This window comes from Brassica napus, chromosome A8, assembly GCF_020379485.1.
Source record: "Brassica napus cultivar Da-Ae chromosome A8, Da-Ae, whole genome shotgun sequence".
NCBI classification, from domain to species: Eukaryota; Viridiplantae; Streptophyta; class Magnoliopsida; order Brassicales; family Brassicaceae; genus Brassica; species Brassica napus.
The window spans coordinates 15,117,613-15,143,087 of NC_063441.1; the positions used below are offsets into that span (position 1 = coordinate 15,117,613).

The 25,475-nt window shown below is 37.3% G+C and overlaps 4 protein-coding genes and 2 non-coding genes across 6 annotated transcripts; 2 read left to right on the forward strand and 4 right to left on the reverse strand.

Annotated features, from left to right (window-relative positions):
• Positions 1-3,059: 3,059 nt before the first annotated feature.
• On the reverse strand, positions 3,060-3,854 carry LOC106359822 (glycine-rich protein 5). Its single transcript, XM_048737712.1, has one exon. It carries the CDS (start codon positions 3,704-3,706, stop codon positions 3,251-3,253), a length of 456 nt encoding a protein of 151 aa, XP_048593669.1. The 5' UTR covers positions 3,707-3,854; the 3' UTR covers positions 3,060-3,250.
• Positions 3,855-5,465: 1,611 nt separating this feature from the next.
• On the forward strand, positions 5,466-10,029 carry LOC106361183 (peroxisomal fatty acid beta-oxidation multifunctional protein AIM1). Its single transcript, XM_013800895.3, has 18 exons — positions 5,466-5,717; positions 5,818-5,889; positions 6,017-6,079; positions 6,150-6,206; positions 6,289-6,356; positions 6,439-6,520; positions 6,589-6,644; positions 6,736-7,038; positions 7,115-7,201; positions 7,343-7,517; positions 7,843-7,964; positions 8,070-8,233; positions 8,325-8,579; positions 8,656-8,777; positions 8,844-8,965; positions 9,047-9,195; positions 9,301-9,439; positions 9,753-10,029. The coding sequence occupies exons 1-18, from the start codon at positions 5,621-5,623 to the stop codon at positions 9,783-9,785; spliced, it is 2,166 nt and encodes a 721-aa protein (XP_013656349.2). The 5' UTR covers positions 5,466-5,620; the 3' UTR covers positions 9,786-10,029.
• A 97-nt stretch (positions 10,030-10,126) lies between these two features.
• On the reverse strand, positions 10,127-13,277 carry LOC106361184 (protein tesmin/TSO1-like CXC 5). The gene is made up of 8 exons (XM_013800896.3): positions 12,665-13,277; positions 12,362-12,472; positions 11,922-12,099; positions 11,466-11,816; positions 11,282-11,382; positions 11,097-11,191; positions 10,684-11,010; positions 10,127-10,598 (listed from the first exon to the last, which is right to left on the reverse strand). The coding sequence occupies exons 1-8, from the start codon at positions 12,946-12,948 to the stop codon at positions 10,357-10,359; spliced, it is 1,689 nt and encodes a 562-aa protein (XP_013656350.2). The 5' UTR covers positions 12,949-13,277; the 3' UTR covers positions 10,127-10,356.
• A 224-nt stretch (positions 13,278-13,501) lies between these two features.
• Positions 13,502-13,583, reverse strand: TRNAS-GCU. The gene has a single exon. It is a non-coding gene; the product is annotated as a tRNA-Ser (tRNA).
• A 3,296-nt stretch (positions 13,584-16,879) lies between these two features.
• LOC125577537 lies at positions 16,880-16,986 on the reverse strand. The gene has a single exon (XR_007315945.1). It is a non-coding gene; the product is annotated as a small nucleolar RNA R71 (small nucleolar RNA).
• A 5,291-nt stretch (positions 16,987-22,277) lies between these two features.
• On the forward strand, positions 22,278-24,287 carry LOC106359823 (E3 ubiquitin-protein ligase ATL42-like). Its single transcript, XM_013799451.3, has one exon. It carries the CDS (start codon positions 22,549-22,551, stop codon positions 23,863-23,865), a length of 1,317 nt encoding a protein of 438 aa, XP_013654905.2. The 5' UTR covers positions 22,278-22,548; the 3' UTR covers positions 23,866-24,287.
• The last annotated feature ends 1,188 nt before the right edge of the window (positions 24,288-25,475 follow it).

Below are 25,475 nucleotides of genomic sequence, written 5' to 3' on the forward strand. Positions count from 1 at the left end.
AATATTATTTAATAATTTTACATAAATATTAAAAAATATTTTTTAAAAAAACAAAACAAACATAAATAAGTATAAGCTATTATTTATAATTATTAAGAATATCCGATTTCAAATTTTTTCTTGCTCGATTTAGAAATATCAAAGATAAAGAAGCTCGTTTTTCATTACTAAATGCATTAGTTGATCATTTGTGAGAAAAATATTCTAATGCTCGTTACTGAACTAACATATATATATATTAATAATTTATTGTAGTTTTAATAATAAATCTTTAATTTAGATAATTTAAATTTCAAGTAATTTTTGTAACCATAAAATAGTTGGAGTTAATTGGTAAAATTTTATAAATATAAGGTATTATTTATAATTATTAATAAAATACAAATATAATTATTTTAGAATATTATTTTTGAAGCAAAAAAAATGAAGTAATACATTGGAGTAAAATTTTAATTCCATTTTGGTGTTGTACTATTTTGGAGTAAAAAATGGAGTAATACATTAGAGATGTTAGGGCATCTTCATCCGTACTCCATTTTTTCCTCTAAAATGGAGTGAAAGTCAAATATGAAGTTATGAATGCTCCAACCCAACTTCATATCTCACTACATAATGAAATTTACTTCATAAATGGAGTAATCTATTTTTTGTTTGTTCATCACTCCATTATGGAGTAAGAAATGGAGTAAGATTGTAGTAATTTTACTCCATTTTTACTGTTACTCTATTTTGGAGGAAAAAATGGAGTTTTACATTGGAGATGCTCTTAGAACATCTACAATGAGAATCCTTAAGGGGGAGTTCTTAAAGAAAAAATAATTAAATAATCAGTGGATCCCACCAAAAACTAAGGATTTAATCTTTAAAATGCCTAAATAAGGACTATTTCTTAATGAATCATTACACTATTTGCGGGTCTCCACGACATGTGGCTATCCGCGATTGGTTGATATTTCTTTTATCTAAAAAAGAGAAAAAATAATAATACTTCAAAAATCAAAATATTTTTTTTCTAAAGACTCTTCTATAGGTAATACCATTGCGGGTGCTCTTATAATCTATACTATTAAAGCATAATCTATAATAGGATTCTGTCTTAGATTTTCAAGTTATTTACAAGGCTATGCCATTATCTTTTTATTTCTCACCTATAATTAAATTTGTTTTAGAAAAATTGTGGTTTGCATTAAAGTGATCATAACAATTCTCAACAAAAATATAGGAACTTCCAAATAACTTCGGCAACATATATGCCATTAACTACACAACAATCAAATCCTATTTAATTCATTGGTTACCGAATTTTATATTTTTGATTTAGTACCCACGATCTTTTTTTTTTTTTTTTTTGTCAAAGTAGTACCCACGATCTTATCTTCCTCAATGAATCGTCTACTTCTGCAGAGAAATATGGAGTGAAGTTTTTTTTATTATTACTTTTTTTCTAATTTTCTTTTGGTAAGACCAAACAGCATATATATGTCGGAGAAGCTGGATTACTCGTGGGATATCACGGATTTATAGATTGAAGCCCATTTAAATACTTGACTTTTGTTGACAAAAATTTGAAAACCAATTTTAAAAACAGTAAAACAGAAATAGTTGATTCAAAATTTTCTTTGTATACTTGACTTTTGTTGACAAAAATTTGAAAACCAATTTTAAAAACAGTAAAACAGAAATAGTTGATTCACAATTTAAAATATGCTATGAAAAAGATATTTGATATTACTTTGTAAAAATAATAGTTTTACAAGAACCTAAGAATACTAATACAAGGAACTTTTTATTAAAAAAAACAACTCTTCACACCAATGAAAATTATGTCTCCACACCGATGAAAATTTGTCAGACATAAAACATCAGCACAATAAAAAATAGGAAAACTCTTTCAAATAGCCATTTTTAAGTTTTTATCAAAAAACAGTTCTAAAAAAAGAAAGTAACCAAAATAGCTCTTTTTATTTTGAAATTTTTAATATTTATGTTTTATTTTTTAAAATTTGAAATGCTATTCCCAAAAGCCCACCCATTAACTCTAAACCCTAAGTCTATATTAGTTAACCCTAGGGTAAAAATATAGTTTTACCTTTTAATAAAATTTCTTTTGGTCATTTTTTACACTGAGAGCTATTTTGTGACAAAAATTTAAAAAGAATATCTTACCGAATTTCTCTTAAAAATATTTGTTATATCAAATAATGAACTTCTTCTTCAGCTACGTAGTAAATGTATTTCGTTTCGTCTAGCTAACTTCAACTTCTTCTTTTTTTGAACTACGAGCTAACTTCAGCTTTAAAAGAGACTTCTCTAGCTTTTGGTAGTTGTAATTGAAACTTGTGTGTGTGTGTGTACTTATTTTTGCAACAATTGAAACTTGCATGATTCATGGTCATGGAGCACGAATAGTTTGAGCGTCCACCGTATATAGACCCTGCTAGAAAACAGCCTGCTAGAAAACAGCTCAAGCAGTGCATTATAGTGCATTCACCGTATAATAAGATACTCCACCGACGATATTGTCGAGTCACACGACTCTCTAGTAATCTCTTGATGTTAAACAGTAGTATATTGTTTCAAATTTATTTGTTACACACCTTTTTAATGAAATTTTGTTAAACTATTTTAATACAGTTAGATTTAGTTCAGGAAAATAAACAAATATTTAACAATATTTTTTTTTGAAATGTAAAAATTTTAACAATATTTGTATTTATTTATGGGTCTTTTTATTTATATGGGGTATAAAAGCTGTAGACTGTTGGCAAGAAGCAAATAACTCAAGCATGTATAATCTCTCGTTCATAATGGTTAAAATATATAAGTTTTTTCAAAAAAAAAATGGTTGATAAATATATCGTTCATATAAATGATATTTGCTTAGTCTACAGAACTAATATTTTTTTCCCTTACAATGGAATCGCACGGTAAGAGGAGCTTTTGTTTTTCGTCGACTTTTACAAAAGAATTCTAAGGCTGATATTCGTGCGGTCCTGCATGCTAACTACAATTACATGAATATCTTGGAGCACAAGAATCACTATTTTACCTCACCCAAACAAAATAAATACTCTATTTATTGATAGCACAAGTATTATCTCAAGTAATTAATAACAAACAGCATGAAAAAAACAAGCAAAGACTTAAACATAACATCGGGAAAATAAAAACTTACAACATTAGAAAACTGATACAAACATTATAAACCCTTGGATCGATCTTTGGTTTATATAGAAAAACGTTTTTAATATCAAGGGTGAGGTAGAACGCCACCGCAATCGCTTCCACCGCCAATTCCTCCCAAACCACCGACTCCGCCTACACCGCCGAGTCCACCTACACCGCCGAGTCCACCTACGCCGCCAAGACCTGAACCACCACCTATTCCACCACCGAGACCCGAACCACCCCCTAGACCACCAACACCACCGAGACCACCTACACCACCTCCAAGACCACCAATTCCGCCGCCTACTCCACCTACAGGTAGAACTCCGGCGACACCACCAACTCCACCGGCTACACCACCAAGACCTGTCCCAACACCACCAACTCCAGCAGCTCCACCGACGCCAGCAAACGCAACAAAGTTCTTTTGGTCTTCAAGACCAGCTCCGACATTCTTGGCCGGTGCCGGTCTTGTGGCGGTGACGGAATGAGCCACCGTGAGAGCAACGAGGAACACGGCTAAACACTTAATTGCCATCTCTTGTTACTCTTTATGTAAACCAACTTTGTTGTGTGTTATTTAGCAAAAAAAAAAAAAAAAAAAACTTTGTTGTGTGTTTTTGCTAAGTAGAGAGAGTAGTGAAGAGTGCATAAGACATTGGGAGGCTTATATAGGAGAATGAATGGTTACAATTAGGGTTATAAAGATAGATGGAGATAAGTTGTAATTTGTAAACGAATGTTGGACTATCTCATATCTTATTTGTTCGATGCAGAATCATCCACGTAAACAGTTACTTTTAGTTTTACTGCTCTATTGTATGCAGTTAGAATTAGGGTTATCAATTATAAAGTGACAAATTGAGCAGATAAGTTATAAAATTTCGTATTGGTTTTCTTAGCGTTAACATCTAGAGACTAGAGCTAAGTGATATTAAACCAATTTTCTCGTTTAAATAGTCTTTCTTTTCGCTCTTGGGATTTTACCACCAGAGTTTTTATCGTTTAACTCGAATATGTTTCTATATATTAATATATATTAGAGATACAAACGTATTTTTGCGTCGTTAACGTACGCAGATTAGATTTGACGTCAAAGTTTTATAATCATGAGTCTCATATAAGGAACGATCAATGTGTATCCAAAACTCTGCCCTTTAGTTCAGATGTAGATATATTATATACTTATGAAACTGATATTCATTCCAAATATGTAGATAATATATAAAAGCGAAAATGTAATGTAAATAGTAATATTCCACAATACTATATATAAAACAAGTGCAATAAATGGGAGCATGCAGAGCATGTGGCTGCATCCAAAGCCCCAAGTAAATAGAGCATGTAAATACATTGAATAGACAGGTTTGAAGGCAAAAAAAAAAAAGAGTAATATGGAGATTAACAAAATTTAAAAGTAATATTTAGAAGGGTTAGAAACAATCTTTTTCATATTTTAAGCACACGGACTTGGATTTAGGATCCGTATATGGTCAAAATCTTTTTGAAGGAGTTGAGATACATCTGAGTAATAATTCATAACTGAACTACACACCCAAAACAAGTGGAATATAAATGGTCACTGAAAATGTAAATGATCACGAGATTTCGACAAGTAGCAATATTATTCTATCCAACGCATCATAATGCATCTGCAATATTAAGAATGACAGCGTGAATCCAGTTAAAATAGTTGTTCGCTGGACAGCGTTGGACGTTACTTATAGTTCAATTATTTCACCTCCTTTAATGCTCTTTTCTCCTCTTACCAAAAGAGTTTCATTACAATCGTAGTCTCTCTTTTCTTGGGATTATTAACTCACAAAGTATACAAAAAAAAACTTGATGAATGAGCTTAATACATTTGAAACAGGTTATAAATTTACTGTTATATTTTATATTTTGAAAAGTTTTGAACATGATATTGTTTATTTATGTGAAACTGGTCATTCTATTAATGTTACTTTCACAAGTAGATCCATGGAAAACATTTGAAAAATATCTTGGTAGTTGGACTCATTAAACATGACTCGGATTTTATGAATATTGTTTTCACAGTTAGATTCATCATTTTATATTTGCATCTATGTAGAATGTGAAAGCTAAACACCAATAGCCCAAAGTGAATAAAAATCCAAGATCACAAGCTTTAAGACTACTAACTATATATATTACTATAGTTTTTGTCAAGTTGGCCCATGGACCCCAATTTTCATTGGGCCAGGCCTGTTTATTGTATAAGCTAATACGGCCTTCTTGCTCGTACTGGGTTTGGTTGCTTATGACAAGAATGGCTAAGCAGACAATGTACTTGACGCCTGATTTGTCTTGATCAAAAGCCAGATCTTTATCCGATTCAGTCACCAAACTCTAATTTAGTTTTTCATTTCCACAAGCTCATCAAACGCTCTGGGTGAAAAAACAAAACTTGGGTTGTTGTTGTTGTTAAGCTATGGCTAAGAAGATTGGAGTGACGATGGAAGTTGGGAACGATGGTGTTGCTGTGATCACCATCTCGAACCCTCCTGTTAACTCTTTAGCAAGTCAAAGTAAAAAAAAAGCTCAATACTTTGGAATCATTTGACGATTTTTTAATCTGAAAGTTGCTTTCTTTTTGAGCTGATCTTTGACTTTTGTGGGATTCTTCAGTTATATCTGGTTTGAAGGAGAAGTTTCAAGACGCTAATCAGAGGAGTGATGTTAAGGCCATCGTGTTGACCGGTAAACAAATGTGAATTTGAGTTTCTTTTGAAGGGTTGTTCTTTTGAGTGTTGGATCATGTGTAGCACAGTCTTCTGTGTTCTTTCTTTAAGCTAAAGATTGAAAGTTTTGAACTTTCGTGTCTCAGGGAACGGTGGAAGATTTTCGGGTGGTTTCGACATCAATGTCTTCCAGCAAGTTCACAAGACTGGTAAGAAAGTTTATTTCTTTTGTGAATCTTACTGTGTGTTTGTGTTTTGACAAATATGGTTTCTTGTTAGGGGATATATCGCTTATGCCTGAAGTATCCGTTGACCTTGTGTGCAACCTGATGGAAGGTATTAATTAACTTTGGTTTAGCTTGATATGTTTCTCAATAAGATAGTCTGACACTATTGCATGTTGTGATGTTGTTTAAAGACTCTAGGAAGCCGCTTGTTGCTGCAGTTGAAGGACTAGCTCTTGGTGGTGGTTTAGAACTGGCAATGGTTGGGACTTTTCAATTTTATTAAAAGTATCTTTCTTTTATTTCTTGCTGGGTTGATTGTTCTGTCATTCAATACTCTTTAGGCGTGTCATGCTCGAGTTGCTGCTCCAAAAGCTCAACTAGGCTTACCAGAGCTGACCCTTGGGATCATCCCTGGTTTTGGAGGTATACATTTGTTTGATCTTCTTTCAATAGTACTTGGTAATTAATCAAAGCTAATTGTGTCTATGAAGGAACCCAACGACTTCCTAGGTTAGTAGGCCTTGAGAAAGGAGCTAATATGATACTGGTAAGGAATAAGGAAGGCGTTTTCTGCAGTTACCAACAGTTTTCATTACATCTAGTTTGCTTTTGCTGAGAATTTTGTTAACTTTTGTTAGCTTTCAAAGTCGATATCCTCAGAGGAGGGGCGGAAACTTGGTCTTATTGATGAGTTAGTGCCGCCTGGAGATTTGTTGACCACGTCCAGGAAGTGGGCTCTAGACATTGCATGTGGACGTAAACCCTTTTTGCGCTCACTGCACAGGACAGACAAAATTAGTTCTTTATCTGAAGCACGCGCTACATTGATGAAAGCAAGACAACTAGCCAAGAGGATAGCCCCAAATATGCCTCAGCACCATGCCTGCATTGAGGTGATTGAAGATGGAATCATACATGGAGGATACAGTGGGGTTCTTAAGGTAAAATTTTCTTTAGGATTCAACGTTTACTGTATTTATCATTTATCTGAATTTCTTTACATTGATCACTGTGCAGGAAGCAGAAGTTTTCAAGCAATTAGTACTCTCAGACACTGCAAAGGCTCTTGTTCATGTTTTCTTTGCACAGCGTGCAACATCAAAGGTGAGATTGGACAAACCTTTTAACTCTCCTAAAGATGTAGTTTCCTTAGGATGAGATTACACTGTGTTTGTATCTTCTTGTAATTCTAGTTTCCGCATTCAAACTTCATATTTATTAACATCTTTTAAAACACTTTTTCAGGTGCCTAAGGTAACTGACGTTGGATTAAAACCGAGACCGATGAAAAAAGTTGCAGTGATTGGTGGAGGTCTGATGGGTTCTGGCATCGCTACTGCTCTGCTTCTAAGCAATATAAGAGTCGTTCTCAAAGAAATAAACTCAGAATATCTTCTCAAGGGAATAAAATCAGTTGAAGGTTCTTATCTCTATCCATAACTTTTGTTTTAATAATTTTGAAACATGGTGTTCTTAGATGAAATCTTCTCAAAGAAATAAATTTTGAATTTTTGTTTTAAATAATTTGCAATGGTTGGTTGCATTATAAAATGGTGTTCTTAGATGAAATGTTGTAAATGAGAGTATGCAGCCTTAAGAAAAGTGTATAGACACTTGTGGCAGTTGTTTTGAGCCAAAAGAAGTATACTTAGCATATGGTGGAATAATAATAAATCACATTGGTTTATTACTATTGCTGTTTACAGTAGATGCAATAAAGTGAGTTTTTTTTTTTCTTGTGACAGCAAATCTCAAAGGTTTGGTTTCTAGGGGAAAACTGACACAAGATAAAGCAAGCAAGGCCTTCTCTTTGCTCAAGGGAGTACTCGATTACTCAGAATTCAAAGACGTGGACATGGTCATAGAGGTCTGCTTTCAGTCCGCCTTACTCTTATCTCTCCTTCTCTTTGGTTTCAAGTATATCTAATCTAGTTAATTCTAAGACACGGTCAACTATGGTATCATTTTTCAGGCAGTGATTGAAAACATTCAGTTGAAACAAAAGATATTCAAAGAAATCGAGGAGGTCTGTCCACCAAACTGCATTTTGGCGAGCAATACATCTACTATCGACCTCAACGTAATTGGGGAGAAAACTAACTCAAAAGATCGCATTGTTGGCGCACATTTCTTCAGGTCATTCTGCATTTTAAAATGTCAGGAAGATTTTATATCATTTTTGTATGTTATAATGTAATCAACAAAGTTTTGTCTTTTATTTTTATAGCCCTGCACATCTGATGACCCTTCTGGAGATTGTTCGTACAGAGAATACTTCTGCTCAGGTGATTCTTGATCTCATGGCGCTTGGAAAGGCCATAAAGAAAGTCCCCGTGGTGGTTGGAAACTGCATAGGCTTTGCAGTGAATAGGACATTCTTTCCGTATTCACAAGCTGCACACATGTTGGTCAATCTAGGCGTTGATTTGTTCAGAGTCGACAGTGTTATTACCTCTTTCGGCTTGCCATTAGGCCCTTTCCAGTACATCTCTCCTTCTTGTCTCGTTGTGTTGATGTATGACTATCTCAGCAACTGAAGACAGCTTTTAACTTCTCAGGCTAGGTGATTTGGCTGGACACGGGATTGGCATAGCAGTTAAGGATATATATGCCAAGGCCTATGGTGACCGAATGTTCAGTTCTCCATTGACAGAGCTTCTGCTTAAGAGCGGGAGAAATGGTATGTCAATGCTTTTGCCTTTGCAGATTTCTCATCTGCTCATTTATAAAAATTTGGTGCTTTCAGGGAAGATCAACGGGAGAGGATACTATATTTACGAAAAGGGAAGCAAACCAAAACCTGATTTATCAGTGCTTTCTGTTGTTGAGGAATCGAGGAAACTTACCAATATCATGCCTGGTGGGAAGGTGAGGAAGCCTTGTCCTTCTTAACTTTATCCACATTGGGTCCATTTTTTAATATAATGTATCCTTGTCCTTGTTCTGCAGCCTATATCAGTATCTGATAAAGAGATTGTTGAGATGATCTTGTTCCCTGTGGTTAACGAGGCGTGCCGTGTCTTAGATGAAGGAGTTGTGATCCGAGCCTCTGACTTGGACGTTGCTTCTGTCCTTGGAATGAGTTTTCCTTCTTACCGGTGAGGATTATAAAATCATCTTGTCATTTGCTAACAAGTCAGAGACTATATCAACAAGATTTTTCCATTCTAAAGGTAAACATTTTGTATCTTCCTTGTTTGCAGTGGGGGACTTCTCTTCTGGGCAGACACGGTTGGACCTAAGTACATATATGAAAGGCTCAAGAGATTGTCGGAGACTTATGGTGGCTTTTTCAAACCATCAAGGTATCTGGAGGAAAGGGCAACGAAAGGAATGCTTTTGGTAAAGTCTCTCAACTTTTCTTTTCAATTTGTGATGTGGCAAGAGAACACAGTTTTCAACCAAATTTATAGACAAATCTACTGATGATATGAGAATAGAAGTTTAAGGTGAATGATCAAATGGTTTCATCTGCTGAAATCACCGGTTAACATTGGACCTTGAATTCAATTGCCAAACATATTTAGAGGGATATAAACAATATATTGAGACTAGCCATTAGGTTGTAGGGTGGCTAGAACAAAGAATGTAGACGCTTACTTGTAGCTTATGAATGCATCAGTTTATTCATTCTTCATGTTTTCTCTGGCTGCAGAGTGAACCTAAATCGTCGAGGTCTCGACTATGAGTGCACAAAAAAAAAAGAGAGTTTAAGAAGAAAGCAGCAAAAGATGGGTTGGAACATGTTTAAGCAGGAGAGGCTGAAAGTGTTAAGTCACTAATTGAGAATAAATCATCAGTCTTTTACTTCAAAGATTTTCCTTTTAAACAGTTAAAAAATTGTTATGTTCTTAATAAAAATGTTTGTAATGACTAACATCGTTCTCAGATATGTTTACTTGTTCTGGTCATAGAAAATATTGACACATTTACATCTTTTTGTAAAATTAGGGATTTATTATTACTCTATGTTAATCTCAAATTCTACAGCAGAAGCAGCAACAAAGAACACATCATACTAACTAGTAATATAAAACTCTGTGAAGTAAAGAAACAAAGCTCTGCAAAATCTACACCAGCCAGGGGCTTTGGAGAGTAGACTTAAGAAGAAAAGGAAGAGAAAAGAAAGAGCGAAAACGTGTGTCTATTACTCTCTAATTCACCTGCCAATGTGGCGGTGGTGAGGCGGATTTCACCATGTTGTTTATGTTCTCTCTGGTAACTTATTGTTGTCCTACGTAGAATACACTTTATTTGACTCAGAGATCTTTATTCTCCGGTAACGCTGGAGGTTTATGAGGATGATGACTGCTTGAGGTATCTGTTGTGTTCGTCGGCTGCAGCGGCTGCGGTTTGTTGAGTGCAGGTTGAGTAGTGGTTAGTGAAGCTCCATTTACAACTGGTGGTCTTTGCTGAATCCCATTCTCGGTTTTCACAGTCTCCGTTGGCGCTGTTGAGGGTGACTGTATATGGCTTCTAGCTAAATATGAACACTTTGATTCTGCAAAACAAACAAAACTTAACTAACTTTAGAGAAGAGAGCTTCTTCTATGCGTTTTGTTCTGAAGTAACAGAAGCAACTGTACCTTTGAAATCTGCGTAAGAGATAAGTCGAGTAAGGCAATCTCTGAACTTGGTTAACACCACTCTCTCCTTCTCTGCGTAAATCTCTGACTGCCCCTGTGAGTTTGTTCTGCGGTCACCAGGGTCCATTGAACCATTAGGTTCAGCTGCTGCTACCATGAAGAGACTTTCTTGTTCATCACACATCAAAGCCAAAGTTGCTGGAGATAGCGGATTTCCTTTAGAACCATCAGCTTGATTTCCATCAGTTTTATTGCCTTGTGAGTTATAAGAAGCTAAAGATGTTTCTGTTTGATCTTCAACCCGTTTCTCTGTTTCATTTCTTCTATCTAAGAAACATTCAAAGGGAGATCAACGAATAATACACATAGAGCTAAAACCTCAGCAATAAGAGTTTTTTCACTCAAAGTTTCACCTGTTAATGTCTTTGTTGTTTCTCCAGCTACAGCGACCAAAACTGAGCAAAGTGCTTTCACATCTTGCGGTTGGATTATCTCTGCTAAGAGAGACCTACAAATAAAATACACCATACAAGTCAGTTTTATGCAGCTATTTGGATCAACTATATAACTTTTGAACACTGAACACCAGAAACTTCACCTATATACAAACTTTGATGGAGCTGATGAATTGCCACCAGCCCTAGAAACATTTGCCGGAGATGTAGTTGAGGTTGGGCCACTAGTTCTTCCATTACTTGCCTAATTATACCATTAACAAGATTTCAATTCACCAAGCAATGGATACCAAAACGCATGTAAGACTAGTTTGGGAAGTTGTGAACCTGTTGAAACTGGCCAAGTCTATGCATAGACGAATCATTGGTCGCTTTTTTGAAAGAAATATCTTGACCCTTCCTTCTCTTAGGTGCTGGGAAAGGAGCAAAGCCGGAAGAACCAACAGCTCCAGTAATGGCTGCATTTGCTGCTTGCTGGAGATAAGCCATGTTGTTGGCATGTTCACCATGAAACAAAGCTTGTCTCTCTTCACTTCCCTCAAAGTTTTTGCAACCTAAACATCTACAGTTCTCTGAACAAAGAACGTTTGCTTGGAAACACTCACAATACTTCTTAAGGCATCCTGATTTCTTGCAGTGGCATCCTTTGTTATGTTTCCCTAACAACACAATCTCCTCCTGCAAAAAAGACAAATCTCAACAGGTTTAAGTCTTCTAACAACTGAAAAATGTAATTGTTTTTTAAATCAGTAACGTTGAGTAAGCCTTAAAGAGCTTGAGTACCCTTTTATCCCTCACACCATGCGGACTGCTAGCGATTTTGGGTCTGAATGCATTTGGATTCCGGTCCAGAGTTGCTTCCACAGCATCTCGTCTTGCGGGTTCGTTATCAACATTGTTGAAACAGTTGAGACAGTTACAACCATCACAGTACGTTCCGGCCGCAAAGCACTCACAGTACCTGGATGTATCAGAGTCAAAGATTATGGAGGTGTTAAACTAAAGCCGAATCAGAAACTGTTAATGCACAAAACCCATAACTAACAACAGAAAAAAAAAAAAAAAGTTGATTATCTAAACGTTCCAAGAAGTGCAGCTGAAAAAGGAAAATATATGAATATGCAATAGCTTGTGTAGTCTAAATAATCATAACTAACATGTCTAAGAAGCAATAATCCATAAATAAACAAGAGCATAACAAAGATTTGATAAATGCTTATTACAGTTTCAAGCAGCGTGAGAGTTTGCAGTTGCAGTGCTTCTTCTTCTGAGGAGTTCCATCTCTACCTTCCACTATAGGCCTTGCTCTAGATTCTGGAGATTCCGGTGGCTTTCTGCTCAAAAAAAGAAATATTTGAAAAATTCAAAAACTTGTGTGGTTCTAAGAAAGATTCAATTAAACTCGTTTCACCAATTACTTCAAAAGGTTTTTGAAGATTTAAACCATTTTTCACCAAAAAGTTTGAATTTTTCTTCACAAAAAAAAAGAGTCAACACTTATCGAAGCAATTGAAAAAAAGACTTACGGAAGGCTGATTGGCGCGTTAAGGATTTGTGATTGTGATTGTGACGTCACCACTGGTAAAGCCGGTCGTGCCACCGGATGAAGCCGCGACGGCGTCGTCGTCACCGGTGGAGTAACAGAGGGAGTGACGACGGTATGAGACTCTGAATAATGTTCATCGGAACCACCAGTGAAGTCGAGTTGCGTTGCTTCCTTCTTCGCCGGGAAACAAGAATCATCAGATTCACCGTCCTTTTTTGGCGGGAAATCTCCTCCTCCGCCGCCGCCGCCGCCGCCTTCACCCATCTGAAAATTTTCAAATCTTAAAACTTTCCAAGGAACCCAGAAAAAAAATTTCCTTTTCTATTCTCCCCCGACCGAGAAATTATCACAAATTAGCTCAAAGGAAACACAGAGAGAAAAACTCAGATCCGTATCCCGCGACGGAGCGCGAAAAAAAATGAAAAAGAACAGATTCGGGGGCTGTTAAGAGCTCAGACGAGACTTTGAATTTTGATAAAGAGATAAGCTTTGAGAGAGAGAGAGATGGGAGAAATTAGCTCTCGAACAATGACGATGACGAAAAGGAATTAAAAGGCAAACAGTTTCAGTTTTTGTTCATCTTCTTCTTCTTCCACAGCATCTCTCTCTAACATGTTTTTTTTGAAATTTTAATTTTTCTGGATTATATTCGACGGCTCGATTTTCGTAGTTTCTGATCGTACGGATCTTGTTAAATATAACAATCCAACGGTTTGAATTCATATAAGCTTTAGGTTTTGCTTGCCTTTCTACCGTCCGATTAAATATCCAAAAAGCCCTATATATTTAAAAACTATGAGAAAATATAAAAAAGAAACGTCGCCTGAGAGATTCGAACTCTCGCGGGGAAACCCCATGTACTTAGCAGGCACACGCCTAAACCACTCGGCCAAACCGACTTAATGTTTAATGTCATCTTAAACATAACTTGATTTTCTGGCGAAAACATATATAAGTATTGCCCATATGTAGCTTTTGGATGACATACGCGACCAGGGGGGGAGCTATGTGAAGACGAGGTGTGGCTTACAAAATTTATTTTGCATGCGTATTTGATATTTAATAGCCTTGTATGATTTGGTGGTATGTGAACATGAACATTACATGACAATATGACATGAATTCATAATAAGACAATTGCTTGTGTACATACTTATCAAAAAGAAAATTGCTTGTACATATATTTGATGAGGACATTACCGAGGCGACGGTGGTGCATGCCCCCAATTGGTCTTAGTATATATAGCTTATGGTAAAGATTCCATAAAATATATACATGAAATCCAAACTTAACCAGCTACTGTTATGAAAAAGATATCATTAGGCCATCTTTAGTAATTAAGAGAGTCTCTAACTATTCATGGGAATGACAGCTGCCTCGGCTCGTACCTGAAAAATCAGCCGGAGGACCGGAGTAATGCCTTGAATCTTTGTAACCAAATGGAAAAAGGGTTTGTAATGAGTTTCTTTTAATTATGCTTGCTTGCTCCGATCAAACTCAAGGCCAAAGTTCTAAAGGAGTTTTCCATTATGTTATTGTATAATCTCTCTCTATTCAGCTTTTTTTTGTCGATTAAAGTCCATAAACACCAAGTCATAGTGTTATTAATTAGTAGGTTTCAGAGATGATTTGTTGCTAAAGACTAGTTATGATTTATATGGGAAACAAGTAATTTCGTACTCCGACTTTTTAGCAAGGGAATCGGCATAGAAATTTAAGATATATACAAAATTTACAAATATAGTTAAGATGAAAAACTTATAAACTACTTCTAAACTAAATAAAATAATAGTTATGTCATATTCCTTCCGTTTCAATTTAATTGTTCTTGTAGAATAAAATTCTCGTTTCAAAATAAGTGTAGTTTTATAATTTCAATGTAAAATTTATTGATTTTATATTTCAATTTATTTTTCTATTGGTTAAAATGTGATTAGATATATTGGTAATGATGTTTTTACTTATTGATATCTTGCATATTTGCATTGTTTTATCCATTCATCCTTGAGCATTTTCATCATATAGATTAGGATTCAGACATGTTTAGGTTGCATTTTGCATACATGAGTCTCTATTAGGTACTGGAGTACCACATGAGGTTATTTGGAGCTCAAAAGAGGTGAAAAGGTGACCATTGGACGAACCGAGCATGGGAGCGACCTCCCGGAGCGACATCACGAAGTCGCTGTGTCCCACTTCTCAGAGCGACCTTCCTAAAGCGACGCCATGAAGTCGCTCGCGTTCTCATTACTCCGAACAGTCTTAGATGACCCTGGAGCGACCTCTCAGAGCGACCTACCAAGGTCGCTCCCGATCCAGAGCGACCCGTTGGAGCGACTGCACAAAGTCGCTCGCGTTTTCATGTCCGGAGACACACAACTCGCTCTCGGAGCGACCTCTCGCAGCGACCCAGCGAGGTCGCTCCCGAAGCTTGGAGCGACCTGTCCAGAGCGACAGGGAGAAATCGCTCGCCATCTTGGTTCCCAGAGACAAGAAATCGCTCTCGGAGCGACCTCTCGCAGCGACCCAGCGAGGTCGCTCCCGAAGCCTGGAGCGACTTGTCGGAGCGACGAGCCGAGGTCGCTGCGCGTCTCAATTTCACTCGAACTTATGATTTCTCAAGGGCCTTTTGGTCATTTCATTATGCACGTTTTACATTTCTAAAACCTATGTTTTAAACATCTTTTGTAGCCACCAGAGGCAGATTATCTTTTATCTTTTGATCTATTGAGAAATACACAAGAACTCTCTTGAGAAGTTCATCTCTTGGGTTTTGATTTGTTATGTTCTTGTGTTTGTGTTGATTTCTTATCTATTTCTTTACATGATTAATCTGAAATCCAATATGGGTTTAAGAGGAATCATGGAGATTAGTGAGTAATCACCTTTGGAATTCATGGGTTAGGGAGATTAAGGGTGATTAGGTTAGAGCTAGGATGTTTTAGTGTAGATCATTCATATTTCCTTGCTAGTAGAGTAATCATAATGCATCTTCTGAGTTGGCCACTCAGTTGTTGATCCTTAGGCATTTCTCACCCGAAAGGTGTTCGATGAAATGCCCGAGACAACTCTCCTAGGCTTTTAGTATACTTTGCCAAAGACATTTGTTGTTAAAGATGCTAAGATAGCTAATAGACTCGTTAGTAATGATTGCTTTCATATTATTCAACCAAAGACATTTGATGTTTGAGATATGTTAGCAAATGAGCATTCATCTAGACATAGAGCTTGCTTAGAATTGTGTCTAGGCTTAAGGTTGATAGTTTGATTGATTATTTGCCATCCTTAGTTCGATACTTGATCACCCAAGGTCTAATCCCTATGCCCATGAGTTCTCTTTTCCCATAGTCAAGAAAGTATCATTCTGTTATTGCTTTCTAGTTTAGTAGTAGTTTAAAACCCATTTAAATCATTGGTTGCACTTAGATTAAGTGAGTACTTGCATTCTCGGTGCTTTGATATCCCTCAGAACTGGTTCGACAATCTTCTATACTACAACATTTGTCTTAGGAGCCTTGAAAACTCCTAACATCAAATTGGCGCCGTTGCCAAATTCTGAGTAGATTTGAACATTGAGATTTAGTCACTTGCTTGAGACTAAGTCATTTTTATTTTCTTTTGTTACTGATTCTCTTTCTTCACCTCCCTTTAATCTACAGGTGTATGAACTTGAGGAGCAGGGGTCCATCAAACCTAGTTCCAATAGCTGCAGACATCAGAGCTTTAGAGAGAGAGTGTGCTAGAAATAGAAGAGAAGAAGAGCAACAGGCTCACTTGCAGAGATTGAGTACTGATATGGGAGACATACCTCAAAACCAACAGCGAGCAGCTCGACCCATTGGCACTTACGACCGCCCCAACATTCATGGTCATAGATTGGGAATACGAGCACCCGCTGTGGCAGCCAACAACTTTGAGATCAAATCAGGACTCCTCAATGTGATCGAGAACAACAAGTATCATGGCTTGGCTCTAGAGGATCCATTTGATCACTTGGACAGGTTCGACAGCTACTGTGGGTTGTCAAAAACCAATGGTGTGTCCGAAGATGCCTTAAAGCTCAAGCTATTCCCTTTCTCCTTGGGGGATAAGGCACGCCAGTGGGAGAAGTCTCTACCCAGCGATTCCATCACCACTTGGGATGACTGCAAGAAAGCATTCTTGGAGAAGTTCTTCTCTACTTCAAGAACTGCTAAGCTGAGAAACGAGATCTCCAGCTTTCAACAGAAGGGCTTGGAAGGTTTCAGTGAAGCCTGGGAGAGATTCAAGGGCTACCAAGCTCAATGCCCACACCATGGTTTCTCTAAGGAGAGCTTGCTGAGCACATTCTACCGTGGTGCTCTCCCTAAGTACAGGGCCAGACTGGATACAGCTAGTAATGGGTTCTTCTTGGGGAGAACTGAGGAGGATGCAGAGGAGCTGGTTGACAACATGGTTAAGAGTGATGCAGTCTACAGTGGAGACCACGACAGAAGCAGTAGAACTGAGGATAAGCAAACGAGGAAGGAGTTGAAAGCTCTACAGGATAAGATCGACCTTCTCATTGCTGAAAAAGCCACCCAAGAGCAGCTGAAGTTTGTTGGTAACTCCAAGCAGGAAGATCCACTTGCTGTCAATGAGGTTGAGGGTTTGGAAGGTCAAGAGGAGTTGTGTTTCATCAACAACAATGGTAGCTGGTACAAAAAGGAGCCCAATTTTCAGTACAACAACTACCAACAGAAATCCTATCCCAACAACCAGCAGAGTGGCTATCCGCCAAGAAACAACCAGCAAGGCAGCTATCAGCCTCAGCAAAATCCCTCGTCTGGTTCCTCTGCTCCTCAAGAGAGCAGCACTGATACCTTACTGAAACAAATCTTGGAGTCTCAGACTAGAAGTGAGAAGCAAGTTGGTTATGAGTTGAAGAACCTTCATTCCAAGATTGATGGGAGCTACAATGAGCTCAACAACAAATTTTCACACCTTGCTTCTACAGTCAGGAATTTAGAGAATCAATTTGCTTCCATGAACACTCACCAGAATCGCCAGCAAGGATCTCTACCTGGAAAGTCTGACCAAAATTCCAAGGAGGCCAAAGCTATCACCCTTAGGAGTGGTAAGCAGTTACCTCCTAGAACCCTCACCAAGGATGCTGAGAAATTAGGTGAGGGGGTTGCCATCAACATAGATGATGAAGTGGTGATTGTTGATGAGAAGATCAATGACGAGATCTTGGAGAAGATAGTGGAAGCCAAAGGTAAAGGAAAGGTTGTGGAAGAGAAGAAGACAGTAAAGGATGGTGAAGTTGTTACTCCAGCAAGTGAAAGTTCTTTTGTTCCTCCTCCCTATGAACCCAAACTTCCATTCCCTGGTAGATTCAAGAAGCAGCTGCTAGAGAAGTACAAAGCTCTGTTTGAGAAGCAAATGAGTGAAGCTCAGGTTGCAATGCCCATCATCGATGCTTTCATGTTGATTCCTCAATACAACAATTTCCTGAAAGATGTTGTAGCTGCAAAGAAGAAGGAGATGGAAGGCATGATGATTCTTACCCATGAGTGCAATGCCATCATCCAGAGGCTTGATGTTCCAGAGAAATTAGAGGATCCAGGAAGCTTCACACTACCTTGTGCTCTTGGACCTATGGTATTTGAGAAAAGTCTCTGCGATTTGGGAGCTAGTGTCAGCTTGATGCCTTTGTCTGTTGCAAAGAAGCTTGGATTCACTCAGTACAAGAAGTGTAGACTCTCTCTGGTGTTAGCTGATCGTTCAGTGAAGTACCCTGTGGGCATCTTAGAGGACCTCCCTGTGAAGATTGGAAGGTATGAGATACCTACAGATTTTGTGGTGCTTGAGATGGGTGAGGAGGCTCAAGACCCATTGATTCTAGGAAGGCCATTCTTAGCTACAGCAGGAGCTATTGTTAATGTGAAGGAAGGCACGATTGATCTCCATTTGGGTAAAGAGAACATCCTCCACTTTGACATCAAGGAGAAAATGAGGAAACCAACTGTGTTCGGGCAAGCCTTCTACATTGAAGAGATGGTCACTCCTGCTGATGAGCATCTTGAAGAGTTACCACCTGAGGACGACGAGGAGGGAGCATCTCCCTCTACTCATTCCCCATAGAAGGTAAACCACCACACTCCCTTGTATATACCATTTCATTTTTGCATATTAGTCTTCTTTTCGGTATCTCTCTCTACTTGACGACACAGAGACTGTGTAACTCAAGTTTGGGGGAGGTACCAAGTATTTGATCATGTTTGCTTTGATGTTGTTTCATTGAGTCATGCATGGCATACCTATTTGCATAGATAAAAAAAAAAAAAAAAAAAAATCATTTAGTTTGCATCATTTGCATTTTCAGGAGAGTCTAGAGCATATAGGTTGCATTCACTTGCATTGGGAGCAATGATTTTGAATGCCTTGAAAAGAACACTACGTTGCACTTGACTAGCTTTTGCACCTCTCAAAAAGACTTGTATGTTTCGAGCCTTGAAAACTCTTCCTGAAACTTGTTGATTGCTGAAACTCAGTCTTTGAAGCCAACTACAACCTTATTTGAACTGAACGAACTTAATGCTTCTTGCTCATGGTCCCTTGTGTACTGAGTCATGGCTATACACACTTGAGTTGTCACATCTTTTATACCAATCTTTTTTGACAAACTCTAGTGGTAGACCACTCCCAAAACCTTTTCCTCCTTTTAAGCTTTCATTGTTTGATGAGTGAGGCCTTTTTCGGAAAGTCTTACATGTGCATAATGTTGAGAGTATCGGGAACGACAATGCTTGATCTTCATTCTTGCTAGATTGGACACTCTATTGTCTAGCTATAGGTGGGGGTGAGTGTTGTGATTATGATTTGGGAGAAATGAAAAAGGAAAAGAATAGACTCTTTGTGCTTAAGTGAATTGTTTTATTGGGACCAGTATAGAAGCCTCTAGCTCAAGTTTTGAAAAGTTTTGGCCCCCAGCCTAAAAAAAAAAAAAAAAAGAGAAAAAGAAAAACGAAAAAAAAGAGAAAAAGAAAGAAAAGGGGGCTAGCAAAGTTGTTAAGAGCTAAGAAATGTTTTGAGGTTGTGAAAAAATCCCTTGTAGATTTCAAAGAGAAGGAGTTAAAGTTCTTAGGATCTTTTGGTGAGAGATGTGAGTTGGGTTTGACATTGGGAAATGATTGTGTGATTTGTATGTTTGAGAAAAGGGTAGAACAATGGAGATTGAGCATTGTATGCATGAGTTGGTCCATTTCTTAGATATATTATGTGCAATGTCAAGGCTACTTGTTTTGAGAGTAAACCACCTTAAAGATCATATGTTTTGAACCTCTTGAATCACTTGAATAAAAGCCTTCCCTTACCCAACCAAATGACTTGGACCAACTGACCATTTGCAAGAATTCACCTGATGTTTTGTGCTTAATGAATGTGAGAGTTGGTTGATTTGAATGTGTGGATGCTTGATGATGAGTGTAAGAACAAAAAGAGTTAAGATAGACCTAGAGAAGCTAGAGTGTAATAAGAGAGTGTGCTAGTTGTGTTTCTTTTGGCTATGTGCTCCCTCCTTCAACCTCTCTCCCTATGAGTTCTAGAAAGTTCACTTGTGGACAAGTAAAAGAACAAGTTTGGGGGAGTTGATATCTTGCATATTTGCATTGTTTTATCCATTCATCCTTGAGCATTTTCATCATATAGATTAGGATTCAGACATGTTTAGGTTGCATTTTGCATACATGAGTCTCTATTAGGTACTGGAGTACCACATGAGGTTATTTGGAGCTCAAAAGAGGTGAAAAGGTGACCATTGGACGAACCGAGCATGGGAGCGACCTCCCGGAGCGACATCACGAAGTCGCTGTGTCCCACTTCTCAGAGCGACCTTCCTAAAGCGACGCCATGAAGTCGCTCGCGTTCTCATTACTCCGAACAGTCTTAGATGACCCTGGAGCGACCTCTCAGAGCGACCTACCAAGGTCGCTCCCAATCCAGAGCGACCCGTTGGAGCGACTGCACAAAGTCGCTCGCGTTTTCATGTCCGGAGACACACAACTCGCTCTCGGAGCGACCTCTCGCAGCGACCCAGCGAGGTCGCTCCCGAAGCTTGGAGCGACCTGTCCAGAGCGACAGGGAGAAATCGCTCGCCATCTTGGTTCCCGGAGACAAGAAATCGCTCTCGGAGCGACCTCTCGCAGCGACCCAGCGAGGTCGCTCCCGAAGCCTGGAGCGACTTGTCGGAGCGACGAGCCGAGGTCGCTGCGCGTCTCAATTTCACTCGAACTTATGATTTCTCAAGGGCCTTTTGGTCATTTCATTATGCACGTTTTACATTTTTAAAACCTATGTTTTAAACATCTTTTGTAGCCACCAGAGGCAGATTATCTTTTATCTTTTGATCTATTGAGAAATACACAAGAACTCTCTTGAGAAGTTCATCTCTTGGGTTTTGATTTGTTATGTTCTTGTGTTTGTGTTGATTTCTTATCTATTTCTTTACATGATTAATCTGAAATCCAATATGGGTTTAAGAGGAATCATGGAGATTAGTGAGTAATCACCTTTGGAATTCATGGGTTAGGGAGATTAAGGGTGATTAGGTTAGAGCTAGGATGTTTTAGTGTAGATCATTCATATTTCCTTGCTAGTAGAGTAATCATAATGCATCTTCTGAGTTGGCCACTCAGTTGTTGATCCTTAGGCATTTCTCACCCGAAAGGTGTTCGATGAAATGCCCGAGACAACTCTCCTAGGCTTTTAGTATACTTTGCCAAAGACATTTGTTGTTAAAGATGCTAAGATAGCTAATAGACTCGTTAGTAATGATTGCTTTCATATTATTCAACCAAAGACATTTGATGTTTGAGATATGTTAGCAAATGAGCATTCATCTAGACATAGAGCTTACTTAGAATTGTGTCTAGGCTTAAGGTTGATAGTTTGATTGATTATTTGCCATCCTTAGTTCGATACTTGATCACCCAAGGTCTAATCCCTATGCCCATGAGTTCTCTTTTCCCTTAGTCAAGAAAGTATCATTTTGTTATTGCTTTCTAGTTTAGTAGTAGTTTAAAACCCATTTAAATCATTGGTTGCACTTAGATTAAGTGAGTACTTGCATTCTCGGTGCTTTGATATCCCTCAGAACTGGTTCGACAATCTTCTATACTACAACATTTGTCTTAGGAGCCTTGAAAACTCCTAACATCACTTATAAATATGTAAACTTAAATGTTTATTTTGTGTGTCAAATTTTAAAACAAAAATTAAAATGAAACGGATAGAGTATATAAGATTCTTCAATTATTTAAATCTTCGTTTCATCTTCATCCCTTTGTACGTAGTTGTGTATACTACGGGTGTGACTGGTGACCAAGGGAACGAAGAGGAACACTATGTTCATTAATATTTCTTAAATTTTTTACCATTCATGAGGAATGGATTTTCCTTTTCATTCCGTTTCATTCCTTTGTTCGTAGAGAATTATAGAACAAATATATTCCTCATTAATTTTGACAAGGAACCATCATTCCTAAAATTTTATTCCTACTCATTCCTTTCCTATCCGTTACTATTGTTCCTATTTACAAGTACCATTAGTAAATTAGTAGTTTGCAAGCCTGTGATTTGGTCTTAAGTTCTTAACACAATAACACATGATCTTAGAGCCCACTAATGATAAGAAAATGAGCCGGGTTAATCACACACGCACCAGAATTTTATGCAGCTGGTCGTTGACTTGTACAATTCCCGCGAGTGCAGCAACAGTATTTTATAAATATAATTTGAGCTCATTACCATCTAATCTCTCAACAACTATCATTTAAAAACTATAATTAATATATTAATAAGAAGATAAATTGGTCTTGGTTATAAGTTAGTGGCTTTTCCTTATGTACATTTTCTCAGAAAATCAAGAAAAGCAAAAGGTTTTCTCTATTCTTCTTCTTCCGATGTATCAAATCTTCTTCTTCTTTGTTACAACCTTCCACAGTTATTACTATGTCTCAGCTCAGCCTCCTGCTCCTCCGCTCAGTAACGGCGACCTGGTCGCCAATTTCGAGCCTAGTTTAGCCATCGTCACAGGAGTTCTCGCCATCATGTTCGCACTCACTTTCGTCGTCCTCGTCTACGCTAAGTGCTGCCACATGGATCTCCTATCAGGTTCCGGCGACGGTAGGCGGCAAGATCGTCTGACCCGACAAGGGTTTTTCTTTAACCGGTCAACTAACTCCTCAGCTCGATTCTCCGGTTTAGACAAGACAGCTATCGAGTCACTTCCTATGTTTAGATTCTCAGCTTTGAAAGGATCAAAACAAGGGCTCGAGTGTTCTGTCTGTTTGTCTAAATTCGAAAGCGTCGAGATTCTTAGGTTATTGCCTAAATGTCGTCACGCTTTCCACATCGGATGCATCGATCAGTGGCTTGAGCAGCACGCAACGTGTCCCCTCTGCAGAGACAGAGTCTCAATCGAAGAGGACACCTCTGTTTATGTAAACAGTTTTAGGTTCTTGAATGAGTCTGCGAGAAGAGAAGATTCGAGTTTGGAGATTTACATCGAGAGAGAAGAAGAAGAGGAGAGAAGAAGAAGACAGAGAGAGGAAGTTGGTAGCTCATCGAGATTCAGCATCGGAGGGAGTTTCAGGAAGATTCTAAAACTAGGTCATAAAGAAAAGCCCTTGCTTGAGCAACAAGGAAACGATAAAGACGAGAACAAAGTGATGCATAAGTTCAATCACAGGATATTTGTATCTGATGTTGTGTTCAAGAATCGTTGGAGCAACGTGAGTTCATCGGATTTGATGTTTTTGAATTCGGAGATGGTTTGTTCGATCTCCAGCGAGAGATTCTCATTTAAGAGAAGCGATGAAGAGGATCAAAGAGGTAACTTGCGGATCAAGGAAGATATGGAGAACAAGTTGAGTTCGATGAAAACTATGTTGTTGTCGGAAAGCAAAGACTCTGGTTCGAAATTAAGAAGCGTCATGACCGAGACAGGAAGAAGATCGGTCTCTGAGATCACAACGGTTCCTAGACTCAGTATTGCGGTTCATGGCGATTGTAGCGGTTCAAACGCAGCGACTGCGTCTGAGACGGAGGAGAGAAGACGGCGTTTGTGGCTGCCGATCGCTAGCAAAACCGCTCAATTGTTTGCTAACAGAGAAAAAAGAAATCAAATTAATACAACAGTCCAACACTTTAATGTTTAGTTTATTTATTTTTCTTCATGAATTGCAATTTTTACAGGCTTATATACAAAAAATATTCTTATACATGTTTGTTAGATCCGACGATCATTTGTGTAAATAAGATGGATTTATATATAAACAAATTTATTCACTTAAATAATTTTAAAATAACAATAATTGTTATTTTCATCTCATGGAACAAGTCAGCTAACCTGGTAAATAAGCAGCCACAATCATTTAAATTATATTATTAGTATGTCTGCATCAACTTATTATACTTTTCTGTTAACGACTGCATCATATTCATATAATCAATAATACACTTATACGTCTATCTATGAACTACCCTTGGTCCTGTCTCTTGATAGTTTAAAAAAAAAATTATGGCCTATCCTTGGTTTTGTCTCTTGATAGTTCTTTTTAGTATGAAATTTATACCATTTCAAGAGTACAATGTTGTGTTAACAGCGTGTAACAACTGTGTCTTGATAGTTGTCTTCCGCTTTTTTTTTTTTATAGTCTTCCTTTGTTTAGACTAACATTACTAACTCGTGTATTTGAAAACAAAATTACATATTAGTTGCTCAAGTCTCACCTAACTGCTAATAGTGTCAATTTCATAACAAAGACTACATTCGCTGATTTGGTTATTAATAGAAAAACTCATTTCAATAAAATTGAATGCAAAGAAACACTGAATCTAGGTTATAAATAAGCATTTAGTTTGTCACTTACTTAAAAGTCCCCATCAATAATATGAAACCTAATCTCATATTCAATTTCCTCTTTCGAATGTTCAACTATAATATTATATCTCACCAAACGATTTATGATATATTTTTAATTTATTTATAAGTTGGTGTAGGAGTCTGACTCCTTTGATTTTGTCTTCATATATTTATAAATAAAATTATGCCACTAAACTTAAAATAAACGTATACGTCGTCATACATATATATACACACAATATGCTTTTCTAAAAGTCCATATAATTAAATGGAAAACCTTTCCTTTTCACTCGACATCTTTTTAACTTTGAAACATGACGATAGAGGAATGCCTTGAGTGCAACATCATAGGGGAACCTTTTCAATATTGTATGATTTAATATTTCATCTAAAATCTCATAAGATAAATAGATAATATATTATATTTAGATCTTCGTTGTATAGTTCATATTCCATTTACAAAATTCATTTATCCACAATTTCTTTTAGTATCTTTGATTATGATTGGCACAAATTCTCGTTTAATTTAACTAACCCTATTGAGATAGTTGACAACAAAATATATTTCAGATTTTAACAACTTTATTTATATATGAAAGTTATTCAAAGATTGTTGTTACGTAGAAAGGAAGTCATTGTATATCATATGGTCCAACTTTATGACGTTTGGGGATGGACACGCAATTTCATATACATTATTAAACTGAATCAAAGGATATAACAGAATATAATCAAGCTTAAATTATATATTTTAAGTGTATTAGGTAGAATGTGGACCGATTCACACAGTAAAAGAAATAAGCTAAGTTAAAGAAGGTTAAGGTTAACTCCCATGAGAGTTAAGCATCAAGTTCGTTTAATCACAAACTCTCATGATACTGTATTATGGTATAAAGCAACAAT